The sequence below is a fragment of the Sus scrofa genome, chromosome 1 (genome assembly GCF_054392235.1).
Source record: "Sus scrofa isolate SSC_HxYL_T2T_F1_AM1 chromosome 1, Sscrofa_HxYL_maternal_Yorkshire_Landrace_v2.0, whole genome shotgun sequence".
Taxonomy (NCBI): Eukaryota; Metazoa; Chordata; class Mammalia; order Artiodactyla; family Suidae; genus Sus; species Sus scrofa.
In genome coordinates, this window is record NC_139383.1 from 50,131,741 (window position 1) to 50,156,602 (window position 24,862).

At 35.9% G+C, this 24,862-nt stretch overlaps 1 protein-coding gene across 5 annotated transcripts in view; it reads left to right on the forward strand.

Annotated features, from left to right (window-relative positions):
• The window catches only part of COL19A1 (collagen type XIX alpha 1 chain), a 357,656-nt gene that overhangs the window by 77,637 nt on the left and 255,157 nt on the right, over positions 1-24,862 (forward strand). For all 5 annotated transcript variants that reach the window (XM_084958732.1, XM_003121272.6, XM_084958748.1 and 2 more), the window contains exons 11-12: positions 13,266-13,310; positions 15,728-15,772. In XM_084958732.1, the coding sequence (XP_084814858.1) occupies positions 13,266-13,310; positions 15,728-15,772 (90 nt within the window). The remainder of the gene's footprint in view (positions 1-13,265; positions 13,311-15,727; positions 15,773-24,862) is intronic.

The window sequence follows — 24,862 nt, forward strand, 5'->3', positions numbered from 1 at the left end:
AGTTAAGTAGGCAAGGCAAGAAATTCTCCAGAAAAAATTAGAATTTTTACAGAAAAGAGAGGGCCTCTTGGGAGGAGTGAAGGAGATGGAGCAGGATGTGGTGTCACAGAGACCAACACTATTCAGAATTAAAGATACTGCTGCTTTTCCTAGAGGCCCAAATTTGTAGAAAGAATTTTGTGTGGTGATTTCATTTGGTACCACATGAGTAAAACTTCAATAGACGTAAGAGAAAATGCCAGGTACTGATGATTTGTTTGGACCCAGCCATTCTGGGAATGAGAAGCCGCAGCCCCTGGGGCCTATTTGGTCAAAATGGTGACAGAGTCTCACAAGATCTGTGTGAAGACACTCTCTCTGGGGAACTTAAAACTGCCATGGAAAAGAAGAAGCCGTGTCTATGGCGTTCTAAAGCCAATTCACATAGTCCTGGAGAGCTCTCTTGCATGTTTCCCCAAGCAGTTTCCGTAGGTCTAAATACTTGAGTTGCTCTCAAAGAGTCTCGCAATCAGATGGTTTATGCAACCTCCAGTGGTGCCAAGCATAGTATCAGGCTGTACTCAGCTCTTGGGTCCTGGTTTCAGGCATCTTCAGGGACCCTCCCAGTATCTGTAGAATCACCGAGTCTTTGACCATATCCTCTCCTGAAGGTCACAGCCTCTGGTGGTGCTAGGTCTGCTTCTAACTTGTCACTTCAGTTAGCTGTTAAAGGGATGTAACACTCATCAGTGAAGAAATGTCACCTCAAGAGTATTTTTCTCACTTCTAAAATCCACAAGTTACCATTTATTTAAAATAACTATAATGAATTAGACAAAGTGAAGATAACTAGAAAGCTACTATGTTATCTGATGGCATGGTTAATAAGTTTTAAATATTTGATTCCAGGGAAGACATATCCATTTAAAAAAATTTTTTTAAGTTTCAGAAATTTGAAACTATTGTTCTAAATATGGGCACTTATCTTGGGGTAAAATACCTCCCTTGTTTTATAATAAGAATAACTTGATTGATTTTTCTAAGTTTTCAAAGAAAAATTATTCTTCTGTTTTATTTTTTTAATGGTCACACCAGTGGCATATGGAAGTTCTCAGGCCAAAGATCGAACCTTGAATCCGAGCCGCAGCTTGACCTACACTGAAGCTGCAGCAAGGCAGGATCCTTTAACTCACTGCACTGAGCTGGGGATGGAACATGCACTTCTTTAGTGACCCAAGTCACAGTAGTTGGATTATTAATCCATTGCACCATGGCAGGAACTCCAGAAAAATAATTCTTAAAGTGTATGTATCCCTAGAGCTCTATCTACCACAGAGTATTAATGCATCTCCCAGAGTACACGTACAGCATTCTCAAGCTTCCTTTGATTCTGCTTCTCAGCATTTATGATTCTTTGGGTTTCTTTTCTGAGAATTAGAAATGCTTAAGAGTTCTGATAAAAGACAAAGAAAAAATGAATTATCTCACTTGGAGCAAGAACATATGCAAAGTAGCAGAGAGCATATGTCTCAGGTATAATATTTGCCAAGTGAAAGAGTTTTTTTATTTTTTAAGGTTTAATATTTACATGAGAAAACTGATTTATATTAATGGAGTGAAGCCTATTCGGAGCAGTGTATAATAGAATTTGTATATCAGCTGCACTTTACAATTACATTCAATATGATACAGCAATAAATTGATTTGCATATAAATCCCATTATTCTAAAATAAACCTGCACTTTGAAGTTTGGCTAAGTGATAGCAGTAAATTTTTTTAAGTCAAGGCCCTAAACAAAGTATTAGTTTCCTGAGGAGGCATTTTTCTTCTGAGGCCCAAGTGAAAAATAGTACAGTGAATAGCATTACATTATGAAATCAATTTATGGACTATGGAGTCATGGAGGCTTTGAGAATGAAGAACTATAGCATTTAATTATGCTCTTTGGTAATTATAATACTCATCACCTTGTACAGACTCATGTGGGCATTCAACCTGATATATGTAGATACAGCCTTAGTGCCAACCCGCTGTAGGAAAATAACTGTGCCCTTTACATTAACTCAGCTAGCTACGATATTGCCTAAGAGATCTGGTTATATTTCTGTTCTGGATTTGTCTAAGGAAATCTACTCTATCTAGCAAGTGTGCTTAGATATTAGTCACTGGTTACTTCTGGTAAGTTCGGTTGGACAGGAGCCACTGTCAGTCAAAACAAGTAAATTGGAGGGTGCCATTTCCAAGAGGAGTGAGTGGCTTAATGCATGAGATCACACAAGCGCATGCACACATCATGCACATACACACACATGCTCACAACTCCCATTCTTGTGATATGCTGTGGGAAAACAAGATCTGGATGCTGAGAGTGAATCCTGCCCACTGTGTTACCTCCAAACATCACACTCAAAGCATGCTTGCATTCATTACCTGAAGATTGCAAATAAAAAATTGCCTCACTCCCTATTTTACTTATATATGTTTTTTGAGATATGGGCATAGTTTTTAAATATAGGAATAATTATCTTCCAATAGTCTTAATCCTAATAATGTGGTAGTAAAAAATTGAATAAATATAGACCCTAACTTATGCTAAAGCCAATTTTCCATCTGAATTACCTAGAATTTGTCTTAAAATGTTTATTTTAGTGGAAAAACTTTTGCTAAATTAATTTCACTTTTTGTGGGTTAGGTATTAGATGATAGCCATCATTGTTATACCATCCAAATACTAAATACCCAGAATTAGACTTCTTGGGTTTGAATCCCAGCTCAAAGCCTCTCTCTGTGTAATTTAGAGCCTGTCTCTTAGTGGTTCTAAGTTTTATTTTTTATGAAATGGGAATTATGTTGTACCTACTTCTAGTTTTGTCTTAAAGATTAGATGAAATTACTCATGAAATTGCCAGCTCGGTGCCTAATATTTAAATATTTGGTAAGCAATAGATATAATTAAAAAAAAACAATTTGATGATTCTGTAATTCTAAACTCTGACTCACTATGAGATTCAATTAAAACTCATTTGAGGGTATTTATATTATTTATTCAAAATGAGGGGAAAAGTTAAAATAAAAGTTACATATCTTAGATAACTTTGACTTCTTAAAACAAACTGGATATAGGAATCTAATGAATTTTCAACCTAATTGAAAAATGTATGAATATAAACTTTTGCAATCATAGTAATAGCAGCCATTTATTTACTTAATAGTTATTATGTACGAAATACTATCAAGAGATTTCTTTACATAATTTCATTCATTCCCCACAATATCTCTATGAGATGAAATTTATCATCACTGTTTCACAGATGAAGAAACTGAGATCTGGAGAGAATAAAAACTTCCCCCAAGTTTCATCACTAACAAAGTGTGGAGTTAGGACCTGAAGCTCCACCCACGTGAATCCATGGCTCTTGCACTCTTACTGTATTACTTTGTCTGGAGCAACCCTCAAGTATTCACATTTCCTTTACAGACAGTTCTGAATTAGATCTTAACTTCATTTGTATGCATCCTAGAAAGGGAACTGCACAGAGGACTTTCTTCCTGTTTCAAGGAGGGCTGTGTTACTTGTCTTGAAATATATAGACCTCTTTTAAAGTCTACCTAGCCTTAGAGATTCTGACTGTCCCACCCTCAGAAAAATATGTCCAGCTCTTAAAAATCATCATATGGGAGTTCCCGTCGTGGCGCAGTGGTTAACGAATCCGACTAGGAACCATGAGGTTGCAGGTTCGATCCCTGCCCTTGCTCAGTGGGTTAACGATCCGGCGTTGCCGTGAGCTGTGGTGTAGGTTGCAGATGTGGCTGGGATCCCAAGTTGCTGTGGCTCTGGCGTAGGCCGGAGGCTACAGCTCCAATTCGACCCCTAGCCTGGGAACCTCCATATGCCGCGGGAGCGGCCCAAGAAATAGCAAAAAGACAAAAAAAAAAAAAAAAAAAAAAAAATTATCATGTTTTCCATCAGGTGAAAAGATTTTATCTCGCTTTACCATCTGAAATAAGTGTTATAACAATAATACAGTTTTATTTTGTTTGATTTCCAAATTTCAAATTATATTTGTAATATGCTTTCAAACTTTCCATACTTGACTCTCTGGAGATCCTCTCTGCCCTGCACACCCACCTCCAGGCAGGCACACTCTCCCGATTAACCTTACCTCAATATCTAATCTAGAAAATTCTCTTTATGCTTTCCACCAAATATGCTTTTGATATATACATATATATACATTTTATATTCATTTGATCAAATATATCCATAAATTGTAAATCCATTTGATCAAAAAAGAAAAATGTTTAACTTTGTACCATCACTTTATTAAGAAAAAAAAAGCAAACTTCTAGAGGTAGAAAGCCACTTGCATTAAGGTACTTAAGAAGTTTATCTGGTTACATGGTGAGAGAGTTGCCAAGTTTCATGTCTTAAAAAGAGCTGGGCTAACTGTCCTCATTAAGAGCTGTTTTGTGTGACTGGTCTTTTCACCATAAATTCTGAAGCCCCCCCCGCAAGTCTTTGCAGCAGGATGAGACTGAACTGGGCCGATCCATTGTCCCCTATCTTTTTATTTCTTTTCCGTTGGAAAATGAAATGACCGTCATCTTTGAATCTTGATTTTCCCTTAAAAAGACATTTTATGAGAAGACTGCAGCTTCAGGAAATAAAGGCAGATGCTGTTATAGTTTATGAAAGCACAGACAAGGCCAGTAGCTGTTGTGAATTACAATGAACTTTACAACAGCCCTGATCCAGATGTGGCATTAATGCCTCAGAGACTTTGAAACTTACAGGCATTTATTGAGGAAGTTAGAGGGGTTTTTTTCTCATTTCGCTTTCCCTCTGTATTATCTAGTTTCACCCAGTTTGCCAATGAAATTCAGAGTTAAGATTAATTTCAGAGTTCCTCCCAAGTTAAAAAAGTTAAAGTATCTCATTGTGACAATTTATTGTCAGAATCGAAATTCTAAATGAGGAAGGAAGAAGTTCAGTATAGCTTTATTCTAAAAAATGAGATATTTCCTTCCTAAGAAATTGTCAAGTTTCCCAAAACAAGCATGAGCTCTATGTTAGAGAAGATACGTCTTAAACAGAGAATCATATACTCCTGTATATCAGACACTTCTGCAGTGAATGAAGGTAGAGTCAAATCTGGACATAGGATTGAATTTTTGCTCATAAACAATTTATATTCATGGAAAAATGACCACAAAGAAGACTGTTCTGTCAGCCTACTTGTTGGCTCAGTCACCAAAGTTGCAAGAATGATACCCAGATTGTCAGTGAAAAAAGCACTGCCTTTACCTGGAGTAAGTCTCATTTAATTGTCTTATGTGGGCAGTATATTGTTAAAAGATAACACTAAAATAAGCAGAAACCTGAGAAGAACAGGAAAAGAAAAAGAAACTTGCTCACTCTGCAGTTGATTTTATTTCTTAATGGTTTCTTATTCCCTCCTAATGCCTACCACTCACACCCCAAGTGGAGCAGTTGGCAGAGAACACAACAGATGGATGACAGGCTCAACACATGCAGTGGATCTGGCACCCAGGCACTCGACTTTTATTTGCTAAACAGTTAGCTAGATTTTAAGAACCTAGTCTGCTAATGTTCCTTTTTGGCTTAATGCACTGTGAGAATCCAGCACACAAATATTACAATATTACCGTAACAAAGGTCACACAGCCTGTTTATCTGCATAGTTTAGTAGCAAATTATTTTATTCTTTCTTTAAAATTTTTTTGAAGTATAGTTTATTTAAAATATTGTAAAAATTTCTGCTATACAACAAAATGGTTTAATTATGCATATGTATTCTTTTCCATTATGGTTTATCAAAGGATACCGAATATAGTTCCCTGTGCTATATGGTAGGACCTTGTGGTTTATCCATTCTGTATATAATAGTTTACATTTGCTAATCCCAAACTCCCAATCCAAATTTCTCTCCCTCTTGGCAACCACAAATCTGTTCTCTGTAAGTCTGTTTCTGTTTCACAGATAAGTTCATTTGTGTCAAATTTTTGATTCCACATAAAAGCAATATCATATGATATTTGTCTCTCTCTATCTGACTTAACTTGACTTAGTATAATCATCTCCAGGTCCATCCATGTTGCTGTAAATGGCATTATTTCATTCTTTCTTATGGCTGAGTAATATATAAATACACACACACACACAATCTTCTTTATCCAGTCATCTGTTGATGGACATGTAGGTTGTTTCCATGTCTTGGTTACTGTGAACGGTGCTGCCATAAACATTGGGGTGCATGTATTTTTTTTAATTACAGTTTTGTGAATATTATTTTATTCTTTTTTTGCAAGAAACATTTTATTAGCTGTTCTCTGTGAAAAAGATGTTTCATATCAACAAGAACAGAAAAGAAGCCCACTATTTTATACCTTCCCTTCAATTATACTAGTTTTAATATTTTTTCTTTGCATTCCCTTGGGTTAGATAGCACTCCTAATTATTTTTCTTGATGTAGATTACTGAATTACTCCGTAGTGAATTTAGAGATGTAATTGGTATTTTATAAAGGCATCAACCAATTCAGATATTAGTTTTCTTAACAGCTTTGTCCAAAGGAGCAAAATTTTGCAGCCCAGTCAGGGGCGGTCATAGCTCATGGAAAGAACTGCGGTCATAGCTAGTGGAAAGAACTGCACGAACCTGTTGGGTAAGAGAAGATTCAAGAAGATAATTACAGTCAGTATGTTGATTTCTTCCCACCATCAGTTCCTTATCACAGATTGCTGAATTCAAAGCTCAGGAAAAACCACCTCTTTTTTATTAAGTCACTTTGGCTACCAAGCAGAATTAGCAGCCCTGTACTCTGCTGACATAGCACTTTATGTTACCAACAGACTCTGTGTCTTGGTGCCCAGTGTGAGCTCCTGGGGACCAAGTGCGAGGGATCTCTCTCATACCTGTCACTCTAGCACATGGCAGCTGCTTGGTTCTGGATAATGTTTGTTGAGTTGTTCAGAACTCAGGTAGACTCCGCCCCAGGGCAGCAGAGAAGAGAAACAAAGGATGATTGTTGGAAAACGAGGCTGAGGGAGGATTGAAGAGGTCCCCAGTGTCCGCAAGGCCTCAGTGTAAGTTTCCCGTACCATCTGCAGAAGCGCACTTCAGGGGGAGTTCCCGTAGTGGCACAGTGGTTAACGAATCCAACTAGGAACCATGAGGTTGAAGGTTCGATCCCTGCCCTTGCTCAGTAGGTTAATGATCTGGCGCTGCCATGAGCTGTGGTGTAGGTTGCAACTCTGATTTGACCCCTAGCCTGGAAACCTCCCATATGCCACGGGAGCGGCCCAAGAAATGGCAGAAAGACAAAAAAAAAAAAAAAGAAGTGCACTTCAGGAACGAGGAGGTACAGAGACTCCTCCATGTTCCTGACAAAGCTGACAGATGTGCTTCTGGGGCTGAAACTGAAATAGAGAGAGGAGTGTACAGCCCCAGAACTGGCTTCCCATTTCCGTTCTCCCTTCTCTCTCAAGTATAAATCTCTAGGTGATCTTGCTGCCATTTCCTCCAAACTAGTTTTGGAAATCTCTTGACTTTCTTACAACGTTACGAAGGCATGTTCTTCCTCAACGTCTTCACAGCCATTTGCCTCAGGGCTAAAGATAAGCAGCCAATGACTTTAGTACATTTAAGCTCCAGTAGAAGTAATTGATTTGGAGTAGAACTGTAAATTACTGAGTCTGAGAACTACTTTGGAGAGGAAATAGTTTACAGGTACTGGTTTCTCACTGTCCTCAGTTAGGAGCTTACTGATGACACTGGCCTTCTCTTTATATCTTCAGTTGTCTTTCACATGTTAGAATGCTTGCTTCAAAGGTCACTTGCTATACTCCAGATATTTCAGTGGATGATTCCCATTAAATGTCTTGTTTCCCAGGTGATTTTGTGAAGCCTCAAGTTTACTTAAAGACTGCTGGAAGCTAGTCTCACAATAAGGTTAAAAGCCCACACACTTGTTCTTAACAGATCTGCTTTAAGAAAGTATCCCAGTTACACAGGAGACCAGATTTTGTAATGGGATCTACAACATCAGCCAAGGCTCAATGCCTAACTTTGCTTTATATGGAAAGAAATGTTTACCTCCCCAAACTATTTCAAAATTATTTGTTTTTTACTTGAATAACTCAGTATAATTTGCACTCAAATAATGTGAATAAGGATCGTAAAATTTAAATATTCTCTTTGAAAGGAAAACTTAATGGTTTTAGTTGACTACAAGCTTAATGTAAACAGAAATAATTTAGCTTCTAAAAAGCAAGATATAAGATTGCAAGTATTATATAGCATCCACAATGAGGTATGTGTGTGCTTGTGTATGTGTGCATGTGTGACAGTCCTGTTCTCTATTCTTTGTGAGTGAGTCCATTTCTGGAGTAATGTGCTGAATTCTTTTTGCGTACCCAGGGGACAGTTACTGTAATATTAAGGGACTCCAAACTATCATTTAAAAAAGGATCGATTGGCTGAAAAGACTTGATGGTGTCACAAAGGGATGTCGTGTGTAAGACCCCATGTTTGTCCCGTGTGAAATAAGACCAATGAGCAGAAATTTGGGAAAGGTTCATTTGGGTTCAGAAGGCATTATTTTAATATCCACACATCATATTATTTTATTTTCTCTCCACAATGCAAATTATACAGCAAATGTGCCCAACTTTAAGAAGCTTTCAGTAGTACCTTAACAGATTCTTTGGTGGAGGTGGTGGATAAAAATGTATAAATTTACATCTGTCTCCATGTGTACTAATACCCACTCTGCTTATTTTCTAGGTATGTGCTTGTCTACACACACATACGCTCAGGTTAATAGTTCTTGAAACAGTAGATGTTGGGTTCAGTTTCTACTAACTCTCCACATTTATATTATTATGATTAAGACATGTATTGGCCATGTATTACCCTTGGTAGGCTGGCTTTTCCTTCCTTGAAATGACCCATAAGAATAAATAATAATAATAGAGTCTCATTCATTTTTAAGAATGTTTTAAATTTACCTTATTCTGAGCATTCATGTGATAATATATTCCACGTGTTAGCTGCATTAAGGATCTAACAAATACAAAGAGTTCAAAAAGTTTGAAGTTTCAAAACCTATACAATATATATATATGAGTTATTTCTTGGAATGGGGTCCCGGAAAATAGAAGGAAAAAATATTCCTCCTTGTAATAAAAGGGCTCTGATTGGATGAACTATCTGGAAAACAATAGGAGGTTTACACTTTATTTCCTGAAATATTTAGCTGAGTGGCAACAGTGCAAGAACCATATAAAAATTCATCTTTGAAAGGTTAAGGCTTGAGTAGAGCAGGACGAGTAGTCAGAAATACATAGGTTAAGTTAGCGACACACAAAATCAAGATCAGACTTACTTTTGGCTGCCTCCTTTATTAGTTTTCATGCTAGGATTCTGGCATTCCACTTCAGATATTTGTTCCAGCTATTTCACTCAACACTCAATTTAAGTAAATTTCCTCTTAATGAATGTGAATTAATTAGTGGGAAAATATTGATATATTTCCAAGTGTACATTAAATTCAAACAGAAGATTATGTTCCTGGAAAACTTGCTCTAAGTGAAATGATAAGTCCAATTAAATGTTTTAAATATGGAAATAGTGTTATAATAAGATTTCAGACTTTTTAATCAAATGCTGAATGCCTAACTTTTTAAAGACAACAATCACCATAGTATATAGCTTTCTATTTTCTGGGCTTAGGTCTAGTTACCAGGAAAATTTTATGTACCTGCTTAATCTACCTTTCTTTACTTCATTTTATTGGTACTAGGTTTGCAAACTATAGCCTTAGGGAGTGTGATTCTTTATTAAGTGTTTTTTGAACAACATACATTTCCTACATGAGAAAAGTCATTGATTCCAATGTCAAAGAAATCGGGAAAGCTAATAATTTATCTTGTATGCCCAGCTGTGCTTACTTCCAGGAAATGTACAGAAACAAAAAGGAAGTAAAATTAAATTCTTCGATCAGTTTTGCAGAAAGCTACCAGCTGGTCCTAAATCACACCTAAGTTTCCTTCTGAAAACTTTGCAAAGAGGTTACTTTGAATTCTGGAAAGGGTTTTTTCCATTGTTCCGTGAAGATGAAGACATGCTACGTGTTACAGTAATAACATGGCAACAAGGCTCTCAGCAGCTATGTTAGATTTTCCCCTGCTTTATTACACATATTCACTCATTGCCCATCTGTAGCCTGAATTTATAATAGGAAAGAGGCACAGGCCCTTTGATGGAAAAACCTGTAATAGCTTATGCCTCAGAAACAAGTTTTAAAAGTCATGGTAGCTATGGGAAACATTGACTGTAATTTTCTTTCAATAATAGGCTAAAATATTAATGGGAAGCCAGTGGAGAAGCTTCTTATTTCTTCCTGGGCTGAGGCTGGGAACAAGGAGTGACAGCAAATATTTTGAAAAAACAGTTAATGTCTGCTCACCCAGCAATTTTAGGCAGGCATTTATTTGTTGGATAGAATTCAATTTGACCCCAAGCTGCATGGGGCATCAGAGCTTTGAAATGGTGATTCAGAGGAAAGAAAGGCTCATTCCGTTGACATAAATTAGGCTTTAGATAAAGTCTCCATGGAAGCATCATGGTCTGTTAATCTGTTAAACAAAGCTTTGCTCTTTAAGACTATTCTCTTCTTTAGTTGTTATGTTAATTTTTTGAGAGCTAGAGACGAAAACAAATATGCTAATTTGTCTCTCAGGGACTAGAAAAATGACAAATGATTTTAAATGATTATAAGTTTCTATGTAGGACATCTCTGGTAACTTTGAGAAAATCTGTGAGACAAAAATAAATAGGTTTCTGAATGCAAAAGTTGCGAACTTTCAGCTTCTAAAGATTCCCAGTATCAAAATCTTTCACATGTTGTGTCATGTAACACCAACTCATTTCCCGAGAGAGTAATCAGTGGTGTCCATTGAGCTACTGTGGAGTTTAGAATTATGTCTACAAAACAAATTTTTGGTCAGGAGAGAGCAGAGATCAACTAACATTGGCCACAGGAAAATGCATTTTAATTGCAACAATTGTAAAACCTGTGTCCATTAAAGAGAGGAACATTCTTTCTATTAATAACTTTCGGTACCCAGTTGACAGTGCATCTGGGTGTGTCCCTAACCTGACATATGCCAGAAGTGGGCCTTTAGGTGCCATGGCACATAGGAGTGGGCTGTGAGCAAAGAAAAAGGGAAAGAGCTACTGTCACTACTTTCCTTTTTCCAAAAAGTATTTTTGGCAGTGTATACTGTGTCAGTGTACTTTACGGGATTACACGCCATATCTTGTTATCGTGTGTAACTTGTAATATGATATAAAACATTATATTGGACCAACCAATGAAAATAATTCTGCCTCTTACGGACAAGTGGGCATACTTCTACGATGAGTAACAAGAAGCTCAATTTCCATAGAATGTTCACTGGCGTCAAAACCTTAATGTGCTTTGACTATCACTCTATCAAATGAAATATGAAATTTCTAATATATTTTCAAGATGCCTCAGGTCTAGAATAATGACAGTTTTTTAAAATAATAGAAATATGTTTATTACCTAGATAAGTACGTTGTGTTTTATTGACGCTTCAACATTTAATTACATTTAGCAACAAAGTTTTGCCTTTAGTGTTTAATATATTCTGTGATGATAGCAGCTATACTGTGGAACTTTTAGATAATTTAATCAAAGAGCCTTAGTCTTTACACTATCTGTGTGTGTATAGAAGTACCTTTTTGGTAAAAATGACTAAAATTTTCCAAAAATGTATTAATTAATGAAATAATAAATATTTCTTTAGATTTAAACAGAATGCATTATTGCTATTTTTAAAATTTGAAAACATGATTTTTTCTTCATGTTCTTGAATTTAATTTAAAAATTCTAAGAAATGATATCTAACTTCATTCTAGGTAATACTTAAAAGACCGTTGTCTTATATATTAATTATAGGTGTTTTCTAAAAATAGAGTGGCTCAATAGAATTGTTAGTTTATTTTGAGCTGTCTAAACCTGGAGACTTGGGAGTCCAAGTCACTTCCTTGAAGCAGCTAAATTCCTAACCCTCCACTGGGAATGTGCACACCCTCCCAGGAGTATCTCTTTCTAGCTTGTGTGCCATTTGCAAACCAGACTTGTCAAATAGATGTCTCATGAATTCCGGTAATGGAACCTGATAGGCATCTGCTGAAAAACTTCTTACCCAAAGCAGGAACCAAATGAATGGAAAGAACCGAAAGTTCTCCCAAGTAATTGTTTCAAGTGAAATGACATTGGACATCTCTTCAAAAACCGATCTAAAAGAAATCAACAGAAATGAGCAAGAAAGTAGACACATTTTATAGATGCAGTTTTCAGATAAGAGGAAAATTATTCTTTTCATTTCAGAAAAGAATGAAATCTTTTCCATGAGACAGTACAGGGGGATGGATAAGTGCTCAGAGATCAAGTGTGTGAATTTGACTTCCAGTTCTGTCTCCTGGTTGTATAGTCTCTGTAAGAAGATGGTCATAATAGTCATATCTACCTGATAGGTTTGTTGTGAGAACAGTGCCTGGCCCATAGAAAGCCTGTGTCAGACTTTAATATCATTCCCAGAGGTTTGAAAGAGAGAGAGAATAAGATAAAGGATACTAAGTAGCATATGGGAAAGCATGGGCTGTGGAATCAGAGACCTCAATTCACTTCTCAGGTGATGCTCCTAGCTGGATGACCTTGTGTATGTTACCAAACCTCCTGGAGCCTCCATTTTCTTATTTTCTTTCTTTCTTTTTTTTTTTTTTTTTTTTTTTTTCCTTTTTATGGCTGCACTTGCAGCATATGGAAGTTCCAGGGCCAGGGGTTGAATCAGAGCTACAGTTGAGGCCTATGCCACAGCCACAGCCGCAGCAACACTGGATCTGAGCAGCATCTGCAACCTATGTTGCGTCTTGCAGCAAAACTGAATACTTAACCCACTGTGTGAGGCCAGGGATCAAACCTGCATCCTTACGGAGACTATATCAGGTTCTTAACCCACTGAGCCACAACGGGAACTCCTGTTTTCTTATTTTCAAAATGAAAGTACTAGTCATGGAGTTGGAAGATGAGAGATGGATACAAAGTCCCTGCACTTGATAAGCATTCAGTATTAGGCCACCTTTCCCTGCAGCTCTAGAACTAGTTGTTAAAAAATATCTTTATTAATTTGTTTTTTGTACCCAATAAAATTTATTGTGTACTTCTTTTAGGGTGAAAATGGTTTACATGGAGTTCCAGGATTACCCGGTCAAAAGGTAAAGAATTTTTAATGTTTCATATTAGTTACACATGTTATCTTGAAAGTTGTATTTGCGTACGACATAGTGAAAATTCAGAAATGTATTTGATGAAACTGAATTCCCCGAATCAACCACCACATGATCTTTCTTTCCAAAGAGAACCTGTGGAAGCAACCTTTTTCCAAAGGAACTACTCTAGGGAGAGCTTCATCAGAGTTTTGGCCACACACTTCTCCAGAGAAGTGGGCAGTGATGCTTTCTGGGGGCCCTGGGGATGTACATAGCTGCTCCGAAAATGTTTTCACTCTTAAGAGTCTAAAATGAAGAATGGAACATTCTTTACTGCCTTTGACTATATGTAGTTATTTCTGTATCTTTCTTTTTGTATTTCCCAGGTTGAGCTAAACATAGTAGTTATAATGGCACTAAATATTACAAAGATGCTGCAACTAATCTCTTTAAAAAATCTCTGCAGAAGGTTAAATTCCTATCAACAAGGATTTTTGCATTGGCTAGAGTGTTTCTTTCTGTGCCTAGAATCTTTCTCTTTACCAAGGTGAACTTCTTTTCACCCCTTTAATGTCCAAGGGTTGATTTCTTCTCCTGGGGGAAAAAAAAATGTGATTGTATGTGACCAGCATTATAGGAAACACAGAGACTGGTTTATTCCAGTTTCCTGAAGGGATGCGGAGCCACTTCAGGTGGGGACAGCTGTCATGATACCACCCAGATAATCCCACCATGGGGAGAGCATTATTGGTGCAATATTAGATGCCCACCAGAGCCAAGTGTATCATTTCTATGCTCTGGAGAAGTTTTACAGATCTTAGCAACAGGAAGTCAGAAGCTACTATTGCATCTAGGGTTTTTCTCTGTAGCTAACAATTACCATTAAAAAAGATATGCACTTATTTATAGTTACAGCTTTTGAAAAATCTTCCTTTACTTGCTTGATGAAGATAGTAAGATTAAACTGGCAGCAACGAAATGGCAAGCTTCTGCATTTCTTCACAGCAGTTCTAGACAAAACCCACTGATACAGCGTGTGCTGCATCTGTGAGTCGAGTTGCAAGCCAAGGGATGTGTAGATTTTTCTGCTGGGAAACGGTTTTGGACTTTCCAGCAGCTGTTTGTGGTGGCTGTCTCATGCTGGCATTGCGGTTGATGTGCTAGGGGACAGTTAGCTGCTTTGTGTCATCTTGAATTGATAGATGGAGTTCAAGTCTGTAGTTTAGGGAAAATGTAGAAAAAAAAGGTAGACCAGGCATTCAGTAGCAAATATACACAAATACTAACACATTTTCTTTTTTGGTAACTTCTTTGAGACTAGATGAGTTAGAAGTAATTATTTCATTGTGTGTGTGTGTGTGTATGTGTCTGTGTGTATATAATATATATATAATTATATATACATAATTTACACACAAAGGATATACAATTCTCTTCTAATATATGAATTTTAATTATATTGTCACCTTGTTTGAAGCATTACAGAAAAAATAAGAAACTATTCATCCTTTGTCTCAGTATATTCAGGAAATGTTTACTGAGTGCTTCTTATAGGTGGAGGGGTGAGTGTGACCCATCCCCAGCACTCACTTGCTGGCTACATTGTCGTGAGTGCCTGGCGGATATTTGGCATTCGGTGACTATTTGTTGAATGTATGAATGAAACATTAGTGCTGAAAATATCTGCATAATGAAGTGGGAAAATAAGCTTTTCAGATCAGATGAGAGGTCTTAATTGAGGAACAACGGGCATACACCTTTCAAATTAGATGCAGTAGTTGAGAGCCAATCCCCTTTCCATGATGGAGAGGCAGGAGACCTGGGCAGTAAAGAGCATGGTGCTGATGTCAAAGCTGGAGCTAGAACTCTGACCTCATTCATCACTTATCTCTCACTGGAATGGTCACTCATGGAAGGATGTTTCTACTAGACCTAAATAATAACAATAGTGACTAACTTAAATCTGTGCCAGCCACACTATTTTTTTTTTTTTTTTTTGGTTTTTGTTTTGGCCGCACCTGTGACATGTGGAAATTCCTGGGCCTGGCACTGAACATGAGCCACAGCAGTGGCCTGAGCTGCAGCAGTGACAATGCTGGATCCTTAACATGCTGTGCCACCAGGGAACTCCAGGCACACTGTTTGATGCATTCAATTCTCAAAACACCTGTTAGAAAGGTACTATAGATAGAGAAATTCAGGTTTATGAAAATTAAATTGCTTTGGAAGTAGTCAAGCTATAGTTTGTACCCTAGAAAATTATTGATTCAGTGTTTGGGAGTGTTTAAATTTTGTGTAACTTATTTGGTTTTTGAGCTCACATTTTAAAAGTAGTTTTAAACTATTATTATTATTGTTGTAACAATTACATGTGTTGAAAGTAGTGTACCTATTACTATACACATCATATTCCTCTTCTACAGGGAGAGCAAGGTTTTGAAGGCCTTAAAGGAGAAATTGGTGAAAAGGTAAAGATCTTTATATGCTACATACTCATCTGTAAAAATTGTGTTCTTGAAAATATTTTGAAGTGGGATATCTGACTTGTTTTTGTGTCTTCCTTATAAGCAGTTCAGTGATTTTTATAGGAATAGTTTAAAATTTGTGCCTCACTTAAGGTAGACTTAGCATATTGATGATGGTCAGAAATCTTTCTCAACTTGTTAAATGGTAGTTATTTCTACATATTCTTGTTAAATCATTCCATTGATGTGCAAATGACCCACACATTTGTTAAGCATTATATTTTTGTGCTCTCACATTATTGATGCACTCATTAAGTGTCCAAGTCTAAATAAATGCTTTGTTTTTATGTATACCTGTTTTATCAGTGGAACTTTTCCTGAGGAAATAAGTAGGACTAATTGTAATAGTCAGGGTCCAACAGAAAAGGGATGGTACACTCAAAATAGAATAGTGTGAAAGAGTTTAACAAAGGAATTATATAAAAAGTAGGGGCAAGGCTTAGGTAAGCCACTAGGATTGTGCAGTATATCCCAGACTGGATTATAGTGAATTCCTTAAATCCCACCAGGTTACTGGTTTCCAAACTCAGAGGTAGAGAAAACTATGTAGAAAGGGCTGCAGGCTGGAACTGAGGAAAGCACTTAACGCCTCTGTTCAAGCAATCCTTTTGCACATTCACAGCGTTGCACTGAAAGTACAGAGAATGGAAGTGTCCTGGTCATCTGAAATTTCCCTTCACACAATCATTTGCATCCTTCTGCATTTCATATGTCTAGTTTTATTTTCAAATAGAACAAAAGCAATACCATTCCTTTGTTTTGTAAAATGTCATGTAATTGGAGAGCCAGAAGGAAGGCTAGAAAGGGGAAAAGTTCATTTCAAATTAGGGTTGATGATCTGTGTTGAGTTTTCTGAGCTGTGATCAGTTATTTGCTTATTCACTGAGTATTTATAGATAGAATGAGCATCTATTGTAATTGCCAGACAAATTATGCATATTGTAAGTGACTTGTTAATTACTTTTCCTCACAGAACAGTGAGGAAAAAGGAAGGATAACCAGGTAGTAACCATGTAATTGAGAAATCCATTGAGTGATGACTCTTTTTAAAATAGGACTCTTGAATATTTTTACTTTAGAATAGCAGTCAGTGCAATGCAATGGCTCTAAATAAATGCTTTATTTACACATATTCCTGTTTTATTAATGGGACTTTACCTGTAGGAATAGGTGAAAAGAAGCCAGAAAAATAGATATATTCTCTGTAATTTAAAGTTTCCATCTCACTAAAATCTTAGTGGCTATTTTGATATTTTATATGTACAAGTTGATATTGTTCAGTAATAAATTCTCACAGTATAGGAGGTATAGAAAAAACATTCAATATATTTGACTACAAAGATTTGCCTTTTAATTCCTCATATCTATTAACTGTTGCCTTCAAATAATCAATTTCACCATGAGGTGAAAATATGTATGTAGAATATGATTAAGATATCGGGAAGAAATAAAGCCTCAACTAGAAAAGAAAATATCTTGAATGAGAATCACTACTCACATAGTTTATAGTCAAATGTAAGATTCACATAATAACTCTTAATGTTAGAAATATATTCTGCCTTAATTGTTATTTATCATATATGGGATCTTTGACTTGTTTCAGTGTTACATGCTATGTCTTATGATATAGGACCATGTCTATTTTTCCATCTGATACATAATTGACATCACACTTTTGTTTCTAGATTAGAAACTTTTTGTTTCTAGATTAAACAAGGAAAGTATGTAAAGCACTCATTTTTGTGTGACACCAGTAATATTCTTGGACTGCTTACAACATAATCTGTTTTCTGAATAAAGACAACCTCATTTGAATTTTAGTTCTCTGTGGAAAACTGAGTCATAATGAAATAAGACAACTTTCTTCTTAATGACCTTATGCAGTCTTAGGTGTTTAAAATTTGACTGTTTTGAGTAACACAGTTCACTAGTTGCCAAATAAAATAATTCACTAGTTGTTATTATTCAAAGACATCGTATCTACCAAAGTCACATGGCTGCTGACCCAAAAAGAAAGGTTTATTAATTGTCAAAGAGAACATACCATATGATGGTTTTCAGGTGGTATTTCTATAATCCATTATAAACCAAATAGGGAAATCTGCTGCTTTTCTTTATGGTTAAAAAACTAGCTTTCAGACCAGCTTAACACGAGCCAGACTATTACAGGTTCCTCAGTCAGAAAGGAATCCAGGAAATGTAAACAAGTATTGAGGACCTTGTTTGAAAGCATATTCCTGAGGCTATCGCAACTCAGAGCGGAAACTCATACCTCATTACCCAAGCAAACACAATTCAGCCAAGTCGGCCCTAAAGTGAAAGTTACTTGAAGGGATGGTTCTTTGTCTCAAAGATTAGGTTCTTATGCTGGAACCTTAGGTTTATCACGTAGATATGCATGCATAGGAACGACCATACTCCACTGCCCCATTCCTGGCTGGTAAAGTCAGGTGAGCATCATTCAAGAAACCCTGGACTCCCTGACAGTGTAGCCCATGAAGCAAGAGGGAGAAAGTATGTATTCTGGCGGAGGAGTAGACCCCTAACTGAGGTCTACATCCTGGTTTCTCTGTTCCTATAGGAGTGGTCTTAAATATCCCTTCTTTGGGGGATTTTTCCCTTAGGTACCTTCAGTATTACTGCAGACATAATGTGGCTACTACTAGTACTGAACAAAGTGAAGAGTCCACTCTTTAAAAAATATATATATTTTATTGAAGTAAAGTTGGTATACCATATTGTGTTAGTTTCTGCTGTATAGCAAAGTGATTCAGTTATACACATACATATGTATATTCTTTTTCATATTCTTTTCCATTATGGTTTATCACAGAATATTGAGTATAGTTCCATGTGCTATACAGTAGGACTTTGTTGTTGTCCATCCAATATCCATAGTTTGCATGTGTTAATCCCAAATTCCTGATCCATCCCTCCCCCATCCTCCTTTTCTTTGGCAATCAAAAGTCTGCTCTCCATGTCTGTGAGTCTGTTTCTGTTTTATAGATAGGTTCATTTGTGTCTTATTTTAGATTCCACATATAAGTGATATCATCTGGTATTTGTCTTTGATTGACTTCACTTAGTGTGATAATCTCTAGGTGCATCCATGTTGCTGCAAATGGCATTATTTCATTTTTATGGCCGAGTAGTATTCCATTATATAAGATGTAACACATCTTTATCCACTTCTCTGTCAATGGACATTTAGGTTGCCTCCATGTCTTGGTTATTGTGAATAGTGCTGCTACGAACATAAAGGTGCATGTAACTTTTCCAATTATAGTTTTACCTGGATATATGCCCAGGAATAGGATTGCTGGATCATATGGCAACTCTATTTTTAGTTTTTTGAGGAACCTCCATACTGTTTTTCATAGTGGCTGCACCAATTTACATTCCTACCAACTGAGTAGGAGGGTTCCCTCTTCTCCACAGTCTGTGTAGCATTTGATTATTTGTAGATTTTTTTAAATGATGGTCATTCTGACCAATGTGAGGTAGTGAAGATTCCAGTCTTGATGACAGTTATCCCTACTGTCAGCCTCCCTGGCAATGATTCAGCCAAACAAACTCTTGTTATATGACCAAAGGTAAACACAGGAATGAAACTTTGCATATCACTTTAGAAAAAGGCCCATTTGTCTGAGGTTCAGTGAAGTGATCTGTACTCCTAAACCCTGAGCCCAGGTCTTTACTTTAGGTCTTTGTGAAAATAGGACTATTACGTGGTTGCATTTATGGGGGGAAAAAAAAGGAGCAAATGGAAAAGCAGATACAAACATCTGCTTCATGATAGCATTCAATATTTTAAGGTTATTCTTCAGATCATGTAATTTAGTTTGCTTTTAAAATTATTATTATTTTGTGTTGTCATTCAAGCCTTAAATAACTTAAAAGTTTAAAAAATATTTTCTTCAGCATTTAAACTTGATTCTGCTGCACTTTTTTTTATTAAATATCATTTGATTGTGTGAGAGAAACATCCAGTGGCAACTGTTACTCATGCCACAGTGTTCCTAACACTTTGTAGCTAAAATGTTGTCAATTTCAGTTCATTCAAAAGTGACATTTAAGAATGTGGGCACAGATAGCCCCAAATCCTTTCAAGGATCTAAAATGTTTCAATAAGTGTGTGACTTTTCCATTTGATATTAAAATAATCTGATCTTTTCAGGATCTCTTAAGTTTAGTGAAAAAAAAAAAAAAAAAAAAAAAGAACAACCAAATTGCTTGTCATCATGAACTGTATGGCTCCAGGAGATGTGGACAGCATCTAACAGTTGACATATTCTGTAGCCCAGAGTGTTCTTAGTTAAGCAGGTGCTGATTTACTCTTACATAAACTTATAGGCATTACCTACTTTCATCATCTTGATCAGTGGTCTTTTTTTCCACTTTGAGTTAAACTAATAACAATAACCATAACCATAAAACTAAAAAAGATGCACATGATTCCTGCTTTAATTTATCTCTTAAAACTTTAGAAAACTGGTTGCTATAACTTTTCAATGCCCTATGATTTTTCTTGTGTTGTTACTAAAGTGTCACCTGAGTCCTGAAATGCCGTATAAGATATTTGTTTAAATCAGAAAATCTTGTTTACATATTTATTACTCTGGTTTTCTAGCAGTTGGGAATATGTTTATCTGATGGAATTCACTGGAAAAAAGTCTCATTAATCCCTACTTTAGTTGATTTACTTAATCAGATATTATAGTATTATATTATTGCAATATAAGATAGTATTATCTGTAATATAGTTTTGTAGGAAATGTGATAATCAAATGAATAAAATTATTAAAATATCTAGTAATGTATGGTTAAGTATAAGTGTACTTTCCTAATCCCAAACTATCTGGATTATTTGTAATTAAGCCATGCATCTAATCATTTCTGTTTCTTAATTTCTGGAGGACATACTCAAATTTTTATAGGCCAGCCTAAAATAATATATATATTTGGTCTTGGAGTTGGTTTTATGTATGCTGTGCAGACTTTTGCCTTCAGTAGATGCTTCTGAAGATGTGATAGGAGAAATGGAAAATGCTTACTAGAAGTCCTTCTTTATCTGTTTCATAGAGTCATTTACTCATTTTGGTTTCCAGTCAAGTGAATATTAAAGAGAAGCAGCACTGAATCCATTTCCTGTTATTCTATTGCTTTTTATTTTCAGTGTCAAAAATGTATCAGCACCTGTGATGTGTCATATCATATGTTGTCCTGATACATAAATGCTAAGCTAATGATAATTATGGGCAATTTATTCAGTGGAATTTTATTGATTTAATCCTAGGTTGATTTAAATTTTATATCTGGCTCAGATATAAGTTAGAAGTTGACTATTTTTATATTAGCCCCACAAATAAGGGATTTTGCCCGCCAGTAAACAACTATAATATTGACTTCTGGCACTAAATATCATGAAATTATAGTCAATAAGGCAATCAATAGTAATCATTTGCTACTAGAAACAACAATTAAGGCTTCAACTATATCAATATATTTTCACTTTACATTAGTCAATTTTCCATTCAGTTGTTGTTATGGTAATTGCACAAAGAACTTGAGTTGAGAGTTTGAAAGGGTAGCAGGGATAAATTTTTTTGTAGAATGAGAAAAGCCCAAGCGAGTAAGCCTAGATGATATGCATAAATTACTATTCAGAACCTTCTGGGTAGCATCTAGGTCCTTTGGCAGGGAACATGTATTCCTAGTTTCTGATATACTGCTTCAGAGAGAGCCTAGACTTAACAGTTAATTATAGAACTGATGGTGACCTTTCATAGGATAAATGGATTCATACTTACTATGTTCCATGTTCTAATCCAGCTCTGCCATGCCAGCTGTGTAAATCTGAACATGTTTCTTGCTTTCTCTGCCTTGATCTCCTTTTCTATAAAATAAAGTTAATCCCTATTTTATGGGGTTTTTGTGGGAGTAAAATAAGTGCCTAGTAAAGAGTGCTCGGTAAAAGCTAATCTTTAACAGTCAAAATATGAAAATAATTTAAATATTTTGAGAAAAAATGGATTTGATGCAATTATTGTCTAATTTTTTATTTTTCCAGTATTTCTTCCTAATTCTCCTTCTAAATAAGTAAGTGAAAAATGAGAGGATATATTAGTTAGCTACTGGTGTGTTACAATCATCCCAAACATTAGTGGCTTGACACAGTATTCATTTGTTTAGCTCAGACTTCTGTAGTTTAGCCTTTAGACCAGGCTTAGCTCAGGGACTTTGCTCCAAGTGGGTCTTAGCTAGGTTGGCTCACCTCTCTCTTCTCAGCTGGTGGGTTGGCTGAAGGCAGCTGGTCTAGGTTGGGTTCTGATGGACAGCATGTCTGCCTGGTCTTGTTCTCAAGGTAAAGGTGGGCCAAAGAGAACAAGCAGAAGCATCTAAGGCATCTCAAGGCCCCCAGCTCAGAGCCAGCATGCCACTACCTCTTCCACATTGTGTTGGCCAAAGTAAGTCTCAAATACAGCCCAGATTCAAAGATGGGAAAATAGATGACACTTCTTGATGATACAGCTGCAAAGTCTTATTGCAAGGGAGATAGATACATAGTGGGGTGAAAAATGGGGCCACTTCGTGTCATAACACAAACAAGGTAAAACTTTATTTTAGCCTAATAATTAAACTCTACTTCAGAGTGAATAGATTTAGCAAAGTAATTTCCCTTCTCTTTCTCCCATGACTTGGAGTATAATTCTTAAAGTTATGTTTACATAGTGGGACATGGAGAGAAGATATTTCCATGTTTGAAATGGTAGAGATGTTTTATGTGCAATAGGAAAATATTACAGAAAAATGAAATTCTTGATTAGAATGGGATGGAGAAATACAATGTATAAATCATTAAACCAAGGAATGATTTAGTATTTTACTGAATGTTATGCTTATTAATTTTAGCTAAAATAATACTGAGACCAGAACAACTGGAAAAAGCAGGTCAGGGGTGAAATGTATTTTTAGGATTTCACTATTAAAGCTTCCTTGGCAATTATGACTAGTATTCAAAACTAACGCAAGAATGTTAAATACTGTTATTATAAATATAGCACTTTCCCATCATCACTTTAAAACAACTGTCGACATTTCACCTCACTTCCTGTGAATTTGCTCTTGATTTCTCTTGTGGAATTCTACTGAACATCTTGGCATGTTAGACAATTGTTTCATTGACCCTGGTAACATGTTACACTTCTTCAACTTTTAGGAAGGGCTTACTTGTTTAATTTGACAGCTGACTTGAAAAATGAAGAGAACAGATGGAGCAGAATAATAACTCTGATTTCAAAATACACAGCAGTTTATCTGTGGCCAATGCCAATTGGTGTGGGAATAACCACACCAATTTTCAATTAGCCATGGTAGCAGGAAATGGGGAAGTGGATGGTAACCTTAGTCATCACTGATTGTGTCATTTTCTCGATTCTTTACAGTGCTAGTGAATAACTCTACATCATGTCAAATATGGTTAACTGTATACCACTGGATCTTTTAATAGTGGTTATAGAGAAAGGGAAATGTCAAAAAAAAAGAGACATGAAAAATAGGAGAATCACCATCAAGCATTGTGGTTATTTCATGAATATTAGTCTTTTAAAGTATTGTTTTTAATAATTACATAATATTTCACTATATGGGTATATAATATTATATCTGTCCAATCCCTAATTGGACATTTAAGCTCTTCCTATTTGTTTTTGTTTCTGGATTTTTTTGTATTTGTTTTAGCTAGTACATGTAATGCAGCATCCGCATGCTTTGACAAGTGTCTTTAAACATATCTCTTGTTCTTCCTTTAAGCTAGATTTCTGGTATTAGAATTATTGGGTTGATGACTATGGAAAGTTTTAAGGCTTGATACATATACACAAATTACTTTCTTGAAGGTTTTTAAAATCAGTTTACACACTCACAGGTGGTGATTGCATCCTTATTCTACCCTTGTTAGCTTTACGTATTATGTTTTTCAAATGTTTATAATTTTTAAATTAATAAATATTATTTTCCTTTAAAGTTCTATTTATTACTTGTATTTAACCATATCACATTAAACATTTACACAGATGCAATAATTTTAGGTCATATATAATATAAATACTCTTTCATCTAAAATGTATTTTTGTTACTATTATGAGATGAAGATGAAACTTGACTTTTCCTTCAAAAACATGTCTGAAAATAATTTCCTTACAGATCTGTTCATGATGCTTTCTTTATCATATACTAATTCTTATATACTAAGACTAAGGGCTACAGATTCTATCTGTTAATTACTATATTGCTACCACATTAATTATTTTAGCTTTTAGAATACATTTTAATATCTAGCACTGGATCTGCAGTTTCATTGCTCTTCTTTTAAAATGTTTTCTTATGGAACTTCCCATAGTGGCTCAAAGGAAATGAATCTGACTAGTATCCATGAGGATGCAGGTTCAATCCCTGGCCTCGCTCAGGTGGTTAAGGATCTGGCATTGCTGTGAGCTGTGGTATAGGTCACAGACAAGGCTCAGATCTGGCATTGCTGTGGCTGTGGTGTAGGCCAGCAGCTACTGCTCTGATTCAACCTCTATCCTGGGAACCTCCATATGCCACAGGTGTGGCCCTAAAAAGACCAAAAAGTTAAAAAATAAAAATAAAAAAAATTTTAAATGTTTTCTTGTGTAATTTTACCCATTTATAGTGCTACTTGCTGCATATTTAAATTTGGGTAGTTACCCACTCTAACTTTGATTTCCTCATTCTTGAACTGAAAATAATAACAATACCCATTTTATTGGGTTTGTGTAAAACTTAAATGATATCATTATCAAAGGATCCTAACTAGTGCCTGACATAATAGTAAGATGTTGAAAAAGTGTGTGCTTTTATTTTTGTCTTATTTAGGAATTTAATTCTATGAGTACCAAAATGTAAATATTGGTATTTTAATTGGTTTTATGCTAACTATACACATTACTTTGGGTTAGAGCAGAGTATGCCTGAGCCTCAGAGGGGTTGGAGTCAGGAACTAAAAGGCCA